The 12,701-nt window shown below is 30.2% G+C and overlaps 1 protein-coding gene across 1 annotated transcript in view; it reads right to left on the reverse strand.

Annotated features, from left to right (window-relative positions):
- Positions 1-4,610: 4,610 nt before the first annotated feature.
- Positions 4,611-12,701, reverse strand: part of LOC111620883 — a 33,082-nt gene continuing 24,991 nt past the window's right edge. Inside the window, exons 6-7 of the mRNA XM_023362889.1 lie at positions 10,681-11,070; positions 4,611-4,896 (exon numbers count right to left, since the gene is read on the reverse strand). Coding sequence (XP_023218657.1) covers positions 4,712-4,896; positions 10,681-11,070 — 575 coding nt within the window. The 3' untranslated portion in view covers positions 4,611-4,711. The remainder of the gene's footprint in view (positions 4,897-10,680; positions 11,071-12,701) is intronic.

Below are 12,701 nucleotides of genomic sequence, written 5' to 3' on the forward strand. Positions count from 1 at the left end.
CCATATATGTAAAAAATTAAAAAATAACATTAATAAAAATAACAACAAATATGAAAAAACAAACATAGTATATTCAATTCCTTGTACTTGTCAAAATACATTTTATTATATAGGAGAAACAAAAAGAAAATTACAAACATGTCTAAAAGAACACATAGCAGATTTAAAACATAATGGGTAGAATTCTGCTTTTCATAAACATTGTTTACTAAATAATTGTGACATAGAGAAAAATGGCACTAAGCTTTTACATTGTGAATTTAATACACATAACAGAAAATTCAAGAATAGTGTAGAAGTTATAAAAATTAAAAATAAAATTAATAAAAACTTAAGCATCAAAATAAATGAAAACTGCATCAAATTACTATAACAATGATAGGAGAGACAAAGCATATGGTTAAGTAATAAAAAAAAATACATATATGTATATATTTAAGCATAAAAAATAATATATTTGATAATAACATAATAATCTATATAAAAAAAAATGTAAATCTTCACTTGTTCAAAATCTTAAATCTCTGAAAGTTCTCCACCGATTGCTTTGAAATTTTGAAACAACGTTGCATTCGAATACATGCATTTTTATATTATACAGATGTTGAAATTCCCCCCTCACAGGGGAGAGGGACAAAATTAAGGCTTACCGTGAAGAACTGGGCTTCTATTATACTATTTTAGATGTGGTTTTTTACATTTTTGATTGCATTTTAATAGGATATGTCAAGAGAATGTACACTAAGAAGGGATTTTTTGAAATTCCCCCAACGGAGAGTATTATACATTTATAATAGATACATTTTGAGCCACAGCAATGTGTGGCTGGGTACAGCTAGTAATACATAAAAACATGTAAAAAATATATGCAAATTAAATAAAAACAGAAAATATATGTACTGTAAGTTAAAATATGATAATTATTTGTATCAGATAATAAAAAATTAGTAAAATATAAAAAGTGAAAAATATATCAATTAGACAAAAAATTAAAAAAGAAAAATAAGTTAAATGAGACTGTAAAACAGTACTGTATGTACAGATAATGTAAAAGATTAAGTACATATATCAAACAAATGTTATGTAAAAACATAAGTGGAAAGTTGGAAAATGTTGAAAAGTATAAGTTATTAAGGTACATTAAATGCTATAATAATATACATGAGAAAGACTAAACAATTTAACAGTTTAAAATTTACAGAAAATAGATTAAATATTCCAATTCATGTAATTTAAAAAAAAAAATAGTGGCATAAAGTTATTTACCAAGATATGTCAAAACTTTTACAGAAATTTTAACAATGTACTAATAATATTTGTACAATAATGTAATAACAATATGTATTTTAGTCAACCAAGGAGGGGTGAAGAATATGAAACACATACTAACTGATGAATGTAAACAAGATATAGAATTAAATAAATGGATGTACAGAAAGTCTAGTGTCTCAGAATATCACTTCATCAAGAATTGGATTAGAAATGATTATATATACATATATAATCATTTATTATCATACATATATTACTATGTATATTAATAATAATAATATATTATATATACATTAATTAATTAATCATACATATATTATCAATATATATATATATATATAATGCAAAGTAATAATGTATATTTAATTATAAGTATGGTAATTAAATTCATAAGAATAAACATACAATAAGCTGAAAATTAACATAACAACAACATTTAACCAGTAAACTACAAAATTAGTTATAAATTAAAGATAGGTAGATTATTTTAAGTGCATATTATTTAAGTTTATACAAAGCAGAACTTTATTATAGTAACAAATCAATTTTAAAACAAACCTTGTATAATAGTTAATACTGTATAAAAAATTGAGGAGACAAGTGAAGAAATCAGAATTAAATCATTTCATTTTGACTTTTTCCCTTGTCTGATATTTTTATATAGCAATCTTAATTATAGTTTTCCTGATAACTTAAGTTTAAAGTTACATTGCTCTTTCATCCCAATGTATGATAATAAAGAGAAAGAGAGAGGTGATAAGAAAATATAGGGTACCCTAATAATAGTGATGGATTTAACTGTGAAATAAAATGCATTGTTTATTGAACAGCTACTATTTTTAATATTACAATTTATGAGTTGTAATATTACTTTACACTGAAATAAAAATTCAGTATAAAGTATTATCAGCACAAAACCTTTCTCACTAATTTCTAGCCGTATTAACAGGAGTACAAACATTTTCGGCCTTCTTAATAGGCCTTCCTTGGGTACACTGTGGAGCATCGGTTGGAAGAAGTTTAAATGCAGCCAATGTTTACCCAGGTATCGTCTTACCAGTGACGTCATCGTCGATGATAGGTATAGACAATACCGAGGGTGAAAGATACATACTTTTGGTAAAGAAGGGCGGTGTGCAGATAGGATACTTGCTAAAGCTGGGGAAAAAATTTTAAAGTAAGCGCGCTACGTACAGGAGATGCACAATCACTACAGGGGGTTAGTGGGGAGTGATGTCATAGTTGAGGCCGTAAATAGTTAACAATACAGTAAGAAGAGGCGTGCGAATGACCGTGGATGGGAAGGGGGTTACGATTAGAAGGCAGAATGGGAAATAAACGCAACAAGTAAAAAAGTAAAAAAGAGTGCTAACAGTTGCATGCAGTGAGGGTGGGATGGTCCATTTATTTCAAGGGGTTGTCGAAGAATGATTTCCAAGCGGAGGAGAGCGAGTTCGCATCTCTGCTGTTGATACAACCCTCTTTGAGGGATTGCTTAAATATTGTTTTGTGCTGATAATCTTAGAAATAGTTATAGCTACATATGCATATCAGTATAAAGTAATATTACAACTCATTTCTGTGCTGTCATTTTTGTGTGTGGAAGACAGTGCCTGCCAAAATATTCTTTTTATCTCTGGCAGCACATATGTAGTCTTTGCATAGAATTGTTTGTGACACTGCTGCATAATTTTGGTCAATTCTGCCAATAATACATTGAATCTCCATCTTCAGATCAGAAATTGTTGATGAGTTGTAGACATAGATGTAATATTTGACAAACTTCCATAGAAAAAAGTTGTAAGGTGTTAAATAGCACATCTGGCACTGTTAATGGGTCACCCTGCATAATCAGGTAATATAGATTTAAACATAAATCAATAATTTTGTTTATTTTCAAAATCTCACATTATTATGAATTATTATTAGCAGTATTTAAAAAAAAATTATCCTTCGTTCTTTGCTGTTATAAATTCTTTGATAATTTCATTAAAATGTCTACTTCCAGGTACAATAACAATAATTAGTCAACCATACTTGAATCATTATTGTTTTTTATAATATATATATTATTAACCATGCTAATTTAGCTGAATTTCACAATCTTGTCAGGCCCACCCTCACTTTGTTTTGGTATAGGTTATCAGCACAAAACCTTTCTCACTAATTTCTAGCTTTATTAACTGGAGTACAAACGTTTTCGGCCATCTTAATAGGCCTTCCTCGGGTACACTGTGGAATGTCAGTTAGAAGAAGTTTAAATGCTGCCAATGTTTACCCAGGTATCGTCTTACCAGTGATGTCATCGTCTATGATAGGTATACGATACCGAGGGCGAAAAATACATACATTTGGTAAAGAAGGGAGGTGTGCAGATAGGATACTTGCTAAAGTTGGGAAAAAAGATTTTAGAGTAAGCGCGCTACATACAGGAGATGCACATGACGTCACTCCCCACTAACCCCCTGTTGTGATTGTGCATCTCCTGTACGTAGCGCGCTTACTCTAAAATCTTTTTTCCCAACTTTAGCAAGTATCCTATCTGCACACCTCCCTTCTTTACCAAATGTATGTATTTTTCGCCCTCGGTATCGTATACCTATCATCGACGATGACATCACTGGTAAGACGATACCTGGGTAAACATTGGCAGCATTTAAACTTCTTCTAACTGACACTCCACAGTGTACCCGAGGAAGGCCTATTAAGAAGGCNTCTCTGCATAAGTCACTTCTGGTGCGTAGTCTCTTCCTCCATCCTGAATCCATTCGCTCACACATGTAATCATTCACGTGAGAACATAACAGTTTCTGTGTCTGTCCATAAAGACACAGTTGGTGTCAGTCCTGACAAACCTTGTCATTGCGATCTTCGCTGACGCGATGTCGACCCATCAGTCCTGTGATGCCAAAGTATAGGGGGCCCTTCGGCATTGTCACATCAAGTAACAGTGATGTTTAAAATTTGGTATCAAATTTAAAGTAGGATGGTGTTTAAACATTAAAAAGAGAGCCATTCATTAATAAATATCATCTGTAAACCTTGTCATTTATTTTAGCTTGTAAATTCCAAATTGCATCATATTCTGTTTGGAACATTTTTCCATTTTTGAATATGTTCTTCCTTGCTCTATTTGTGGAATGGCTTTTTTACCTGAGGAAGGCTTCTCAATGCTACCAAAAACATTTGTAATGTCCATTATATGTTATCAGCAGGAATAAGTATGTACAGTGTTCGTTGAACAAACAACAACATTAAAACCTGATACATTATAAACTACATGCCAACCAATGCCATATTTATTAGTACTATAGCCAATATCTAGCCCGATGACATACTGCATTGGTTGGTTGTAGTGTACAGTGTTTGTTGTTTGTGTTAGTGCCAATTGTCAACTGTTTCAGCTTATTGGTAAGTTAGATAAAAAATTTAAAATTTATTAAATATTAAATTGTAAAAAGTTACCTTTTTCTTGCTTAGAAGCATTAGTTAATAGTCTAGGCCATTTATCTTTTTTAACAGTATTGCATGTAATTACCAATGGTGTATTCTTCTCTACCATAATTAAATTACCAGGAAAAATGGTAAAATTCTTGTTTTGTATGGTAATAATTACATCATCATCTGCAAAAATATTTTAGTTCACAATAAGTACATTGTAAGCAAGATATTTTGTTCACTTCTCACAAGAAAAATATCCAAACTTTAACAAAAATCATTCGACAAAATGCTATTTTTCTTATAGTTGTTTTACCTAGAAACCTAACTTTGAAAATATTTCTATTAATGTCTGATATACATGGTAATGATATTATTAATATTAAAGAAATAAATAAGTAAAAATTAACAATATAAATAATAATATAAAATTTAAAATACAAGACAAGAAGAGATTAAGAATGAAATTAATTATTTAGGTACTATAATACAAAGGAAAAAAGACAGAGTAGAATTTAAAACTCATAAAAAACTAAATGTACAAAAAGTAATATATTTTAAATCAAATATTTCTTTATACATGAAAAATAACATATTTAGTGCAGAGTATAAATAAAATAAAAATAGAACAAGTAACTTATGCCCTCAAAATAGCTTACTTGTTCTATTTGACAAGTATTGATCTAAAGAAGAAAATGATGCTTAATAATTATCTAAAAATACACTAGAAAAATGGGTAAAGAAATAGTACAGAATAAAATTAATGGATGTGGCATAGTATATTTTAGTTTTTTTTTTAGTTTTGTATTATTCTCTGTTCTTTGTCCTTTCATCTTTTCTGAAATTTTCTAATCTCCTTAATATTCTTCCTTCTTGAAGATGAGGGAGTCAATTCAACCAATGGAGAGGTGTCTAAGGGCATACAAGAGAGAAAAGATCAGTTTGTGACTTTATAAAACTGTAATTGTTTCTGCCAATGGTCAGGTATTTTGGATAACTGCCAGGAGATGATCCTAGAGTTGGCATCTGTGAATGTACAGTACCTGCTATAAAGAAAATTCAAAGCTTAATTAAACATTTTTTTTTATCTACAGCATTATTTGTTCTTTCATTTTCTTCTTCTGTGTTTGTCTTCATGAGCCAACAGCTACACATTTCATATTTCATGTTTAAAATAAACATGAAATTAAAATATATGGCTTTTCCATATACATAGGGACTTCTTGAAGAATTAAACATAATATTTAATAAGTTAAATATATAATTAGTCCATATATGTAAAAAATTAAAAAATAACATTAATAAAAATAACAACAAATATGAAAAAACAAACATAGTATATTCAATTCCTTGTACTTGTCAAAATACATTTTATTATATAGGAGAAACAAAAAGAAAATTACAAACATGTCTAAAAGAACACATAGCAGATTTAAAACATAATGGGTAGAATTCTGCTTTTCATAAACATTGTTTACTAAATAATTGTGACATAGAGAAAAATGGCACTAAGCTTTTACATTGTGAATTTAATACACATAACAGAAAATTCAAGAATAGTGTAGAAGTTATAAAAATTAAAAATAAAATTAATAAAAACTTAAGCATCAAAATAAATGAAAACTGCATCAAATTACTATAACAATGATAGGAGAGACAAAGCATATGGTTAAGTAATAAAAAAAAATACATATATGTATATATTTAAGCATAAAAAATAATATATTTGATAATAACATAATAATCTATATAAAAAAAAATGTAAATCTTCACTTGTTCAAAATCTTAAATCTCTGAAAGTTCTCCACCGATTGCTTTGAAATTTTGAAACAACGTTGCATTCGAATACATGCATTTTTATATTATACAGATGTTGAAATTCCCCCCTCACAGGGGAGAGGGACAAAATTAAGGCTTACCGTGAAGAACTGGGCTTCTATTATACTATTTTAGATGTGGTTTTTTACATTTTTGATTGCATTTTAATAGGATATGTCAAGAGAATGTACACTAAGAAGGGATTTTTTGAAATTCCCCCAACGGAGAGTATTATACATTTATAATAGATACATTTTGAGCCACAGCAATGTGTGGCTGGGTACAGCTAGTAATACATAAAAACATGTAAAAAATATATGCAAATTAAATAAAAACAGAAAATATATGTACTGTAAGTTAAAATATGATAATTATTTGTATCAGATAATAAAAAATTAGTAAAATATAAAAAGTGAAAAATATATCAATTAGACAAAAAATTAAAAAAGAAAAATAAGTTAAATGAGACTGTAAAACAGTACTGTATGTACAGATAATGTAAAAGATTAAGTACATATATCAAACAAATGTTATGTAAAAACATAAGTGGAAAGTTGGAAAATGTTGAAAAGTATAAGTTATTAAGGTACATTAAATGCTATAATAATATACATGAGAAAGACTAAACAATTTAACAGTTTAAAATTTACAGAAAATAGATTAAATATTCCAATTCATGTAATTTAAAAAAAAAAATAGTGGCATAAAGTTATTTACCAAGATATGTCAAAACTTTTACAGAAATTTTAACAATGTACTAATAATATTTGTACAATAATGTAATAACAATATGTATTTTAGTCAACCAAGGAGGGGTGAAGAATATGAAACACATACTAACTGATGAATGTAAACAAGATATAGAATTAAATAAATGGATGTACAGAAAGTCTAGTGTCTCAGAATATCACTTCATCAAGAATTGGATTAGAAATGATTATATATACATATATAATCATTTATTATCATACATATATTACTATGTATATTAATAATAATAATATATTATATATACATTAATTAATTAATCATACATATATTATCAATATATATATATATATATAATGCAAAGTAATAATGTATATTTAATTATAAGTATGGTAATTAAATTCATAAGAATAAACATACAATAAGCTGAAAATTAACATAACAACAACATTTAACCAGTAAACTACAAAATTAGTTATAAATTAAAGATAGGTAGATTATTTTAAGTGCATATTATTTAAGTTTATACAAAGCAGAACTTTATTATAGTAACAAATCAATTTTAAAACAAACCTTGTATAATAGTTAATACTGTATAAAAAATTGAGGAGACAAGTGAAGAAATCAGAATTAAATCATTTCATTTTGACTTTTTCCCTTGTCTGATATTTTTATATAGCAATCTTAATTATAGTTTTCCTGATAACTTAAGTTTAAAGTTACATTGCTCTTTCATCCCAATGTATGATAATAAAGAGAAAGAGAGAGGTGATAAGAAAATATAGGGTACCCTAATAATAGTGATGGATTTAACTGTGAAATAAAATGCATTGTTTATTGAACAGCTACTATTTTTAATATTACAATTTATGAGTTGTAATATTACTTTACACTGAAATAAAAATTCAGTATAAAGTATTATCAGCACAAAACCTTTCTCACTAATTTCTAGCCGTATTAACAGGAGTACAAACATTTTCGGCCTTCTTAATAGGCCTTCCTTGGGTACACTGTGGAGCATCGGTTGGAAGAAGTTTAAATGCAGCCAATGTTTACCCAGGTATCGTCTTACCAGTGACGTCATCGTCGATGATAGGTATAGACAATACCGAGGGTGAAAGATACATACTTTTGGTAAAGAAGGGCGGTGTGCAGATAGGATACTTGCTAAAGCTGGGGAAAAAATTTTAAAGTAAGCGCGCTACGTACAGGAGATGCACAATCACTACAGGGGGTTAGTGGGGAGTGATGTCATAGTTGAGGCCGTAAATAGTTAACAATACAGTAAGAAGAGGCGTGCGAATGACCGTGGATGGGAAGGGGGTTACGATTAGAAGGCAGAATGGGAAATAAACGCAACAAGTAAAAAAGTAAAAAAGAGTGCTAACAGTTGCATGCGGTGAGGGTGGGATGGTCCATTTATTTCAAGGGGTTGTCGAAGAATGATTTCCAAGCGGAGGAGAGCGAGTTCGCATCTCTGCTGTTGATACAACCCTCTTTGAGGGATTGCTTAAATATTGTTTTGTGCTGATAATCTTAGAAATAGTTATAGCTACATATGCATATCAGTATAAAGTAATATTACAACTCATTTCTGTGCTGTCATTTTTGTGTGTGGAAGACAGTGCCTGCCAAAATATTCTTTTTATCTCTGGCAGCACATATGTAGTCTTTGCATAGAATTGTTTGTGACACTGCTGCATAATTTTGGTCAATTCTGCCAATAATACATTGAATCTCCATCTTCAGATCAGAAATTGTTGATGAGTTGTAGACATAGATGTAATATTTGACAAACTTCCATAGAAAAAAGTTGTAAGGTGTTAAATAGCACATCTGGCACTGTTAATGGGTCACCCTGCATAATCAGGTAATATAGATTTAAACATAAATCAATAATTTTGTTTATTTTCAAAATCTCACATTATTATGAATTATTATTAGCAGTATTTAAAAAAAAATTATCCTTCGTTCTTTGCTGTTATAAATTCTTTGATAATTTCATTAAAATGTCTACTTCCAGGTACAATAACAATAATTAGTCAACCATACTTGAATCATTATTGTTTTTTATAATATATATATTATTAACCATGCTAATTTAGCTGAATTTCACAATCTTGTCAGGCCCACCCTCACTTTGTTTTGGTATAGGTTATCAGCACAAAACCTTTCTCACTAATTTCTAGCTTTATTAACTGGAGTACAAACGTTTTCGGCCATCTTAATAGGCCTTCCTCGGGTACACTGTGGAATGTCAGTTAGAAGAAGTTTAAATGCTGCCAATGTTTACCCAGGTATCGTCTTACCAGTGATGTCATCGTCTATGATAGGTATACGATACCGAGGGCGAAAAATACATACATTTGGTAAAGAAGGGAGGTGTGCAGATAGGATACTTGCTAAAGTTGGGAAAAAAGATTTTAGAGTAAGCGCGCTACATACAGGAGATGCACATGACGTCACTCCCCACTAACCCCCTGTTGTGATTGTGCATCTCCTGTACGTAGCGCGCTTACTCTAAAATCTTTTTCCCCAACTTTAGCAAGTATCCTATCTGCACACCTCCCTTCTTTACCAAAAGTATGTATTTTTCGCCCTCGGTATCGTATACCTATCATCGACGATGACATCACTGGTAAGACGATACCTGGGTAAACATTGGCAGCATTTAAACTTCTTCTAACTGACACTCCACAGTGTACCCGAGGAAGGCCTATTAAGAAGGCCGAAAACGTTTGTACTCCAGTTAATAAGGCTAGAAATTAGTGAGAAAGGTTTTGTGCTGATAATCTTAGAAATAGTTCTAGCTACATATGCATAGTAGTTTTGGTATAAAATTGTGCATAAACACATCCAATTTAAAAATGGTAGAACAGAAACTTGCTAATCCTGAATTTAAATTAGTTGTTAATTCCATACTTTGTCTAATCATATGTTGATAAAATGAGTCTAAAGATTTTTTAGAAAATGAAATAGATTTGAAAACAAAACTATTGAAAACACTCAATAGTAGTATAAATATAAGTGTTACGCAAACTAATTTGTGATTCATTTTTTTATAGTAAATTATAAAATTATTTCAGAAAACCTCTTAAATTATTTCCAAACTTTACATTTTAATCATGTTTCATTTGCAATTTAAAGTATGTTCTATTTCAGATATTTCAGTTTCTTCTTCTGCCTAACAAAACAATGCTAAAATTTTTTTTAAATGTTAATGTTTTTATTTTATACCATTAGACCCTTTTGTTTTCAATAACATTGGCTTAATTGTAGATTTTTTATAAATCATTTACAGCTGCTGGTTTTCATCTACCACTATTTTTATAAAATTATTNGGAGGGTTGTTGTTGGTGGTGTCTAAAAATTATGCTAATTTGCATATTTAGTATGTAAGTTATTAACTTTTATACATTATAATACATAATAAATTTAATTTACCTTTTGTTGGTAAATGACAAGAAGGTAAATACGGTTCCCATGTTCCATTTTCACATTTACTTTCAATAGGCCCTCTTAAACGATATTCTCCAGGATACGAACAACCAAATTTTAGATGTGTATCATGAACAAAATAACCTGCTTTAATTCTTCTGTTTCCATTTAAAAAAGCTATTAAATTATCATCTAATGATTGATATATGCATTTATTCAATGAATTTAAATTGCTTAAATCTATTTCCTTTTTTTCTTCTGTATTGCTTGTATTCAATTCAATAAAAGTGTTGTTTATAGTTAATGTAGCTTCTTGTTTAGCAATATCAGTTGTTTTAACTTCATCTATAACAGTATCTTCATCAGAAAATTCAATTGGGCTAGGAGTTTTAATATCTAAAACAATATTATTATTTTAGTTTAAAAAACAATATTTACCAATTTTAAAAATAATTTTTATCAATAATAAATAGCCATATAAGAAATCAAGCCTGAATTACAATCCTGCTTACAATGAACTTTTTTCACCATTAAAACTTTCAGAAATTTACAAAATTTAAAAACCCTTGCATAGACATTAAACCAAGTACTCTAAATAATTCCTTTTGTAAATAAATAAGTTCATTCCAATAACTTACTACTTTGGATTTTATTAGTTTGGAATACACAGCTAAATAAATCTTGCAACCATCTGGCAACATATTACAATGAAGTTCATTGAGAAAGAATTTTTGGAGTATTTTCTGGAATTTCTTGTAGTTTTTCTTGTCACACATCTAGCTTATAAAAGGCAAGTCACCTTTAGCAATTTATATTAATGTCTGTGAAAATCGGTGAGAGGTAAGGTGAGAGGTATCAGAACCAATCAGGAAGATTATTATCCAGAAGTATTGTGAAAATGATGAGAAATACATGACAATAAGATGATGCAAACAACAGTCAATCGTATTTTATTGAACGAAATGAGGTAACAGAGGTTGGACTGCCCGTTACAGGGAACAAAAGTAAAAGTATATATATGTACTAAGTCCCCGCTCTGGATTAAACTTCCCACGACAATTGATTTATATACAGTTCAGCTTAAAATTAAGACAATGACAATTCAATTTAAACCTAATACTATTACTACTTACAACTAAGAAGAGAAAAGAAAAGATGAAGGAGGGTCTATCAGTAGCTTAGATCGATGAGTCCTGACACTGGGGTAATGTCAACTATGATTGCTTCTGTGGGTTCCCAGACGAGGTTCGAACTCGAGTAAACCGTGAAATTCTTGCACGACACAAAATGTAAACAATGAGACTCGGAATGGTTCGAGTATGTGTCAATTATCTGTTAAGGTCTTAGCAGAAGACAAACTCTAACACGAGCACTCATAAACAGGTAGATCTTTGACTCGCGTGTCTATAAAATGTTGGCCGAAATAAACCTTTTCGAACAAAAAAATAGAGAAATTTTTGATAGGTGAAAGGTGAAAATGATCGTTAAATTCTTAGACGTCAAAAAATGGTAAATAACGGCCTGAGTTATGAGTGCAGGTGTTATTATTTTATAAACAGTCATCGAGCAGAGTCGACAAAGAGGTATCGGATGGATACCTCGAATCGGACCTTTCCCGCGACCCGAAAAAGTTTCGTCTTGCACCTGGAGACAAAGGAGAGACCAATTGGGAAGCGAGGAATGGGACGAGGGACCAATCCGAAATGCGAACAGTGGGGAAAAAACTATAAAAATCGGAACTTCAAGGTCGAAAGAGAGTCTCCTCCGGATTAACCCTACAGTGGTGATTAAATTTGTGCTGTGCATCCGCCGATCACCGAGGACGCCGCAACGAACTTCTACTTCGTCCAGATATCTTTCTCGTCCGTCCGAGCTGCGACCGAGATCACGAACTTTCGCCGTTCCCAGGAGCACCAAGATTTTGGAATTGTCCATTATCGATGTAAGCATGAATTCGAACAAATAAACGGGTTTTATCTTGTAAAAAACGGGTTTTATCTTGTTCGTCATTTGCCTCCTTCGCCACC

This window comes from Centruroides sculpturatus, unplaced genomic scaffold (genome assembly GCF_000671375.1).
Source record: "Centruroides sculpturatus isolate CEXI.00-Female unplaced genomic scaffold, Cexi_2.0 scaffold17, whole genome shotgun sequence".
NCBI classification, from domain to species: Eukaryota; Metazoa; Arthropoda; class Arachnida; order Scorpiones; family Buthidae; genus Centruroides; species Centruroides sculpturatus.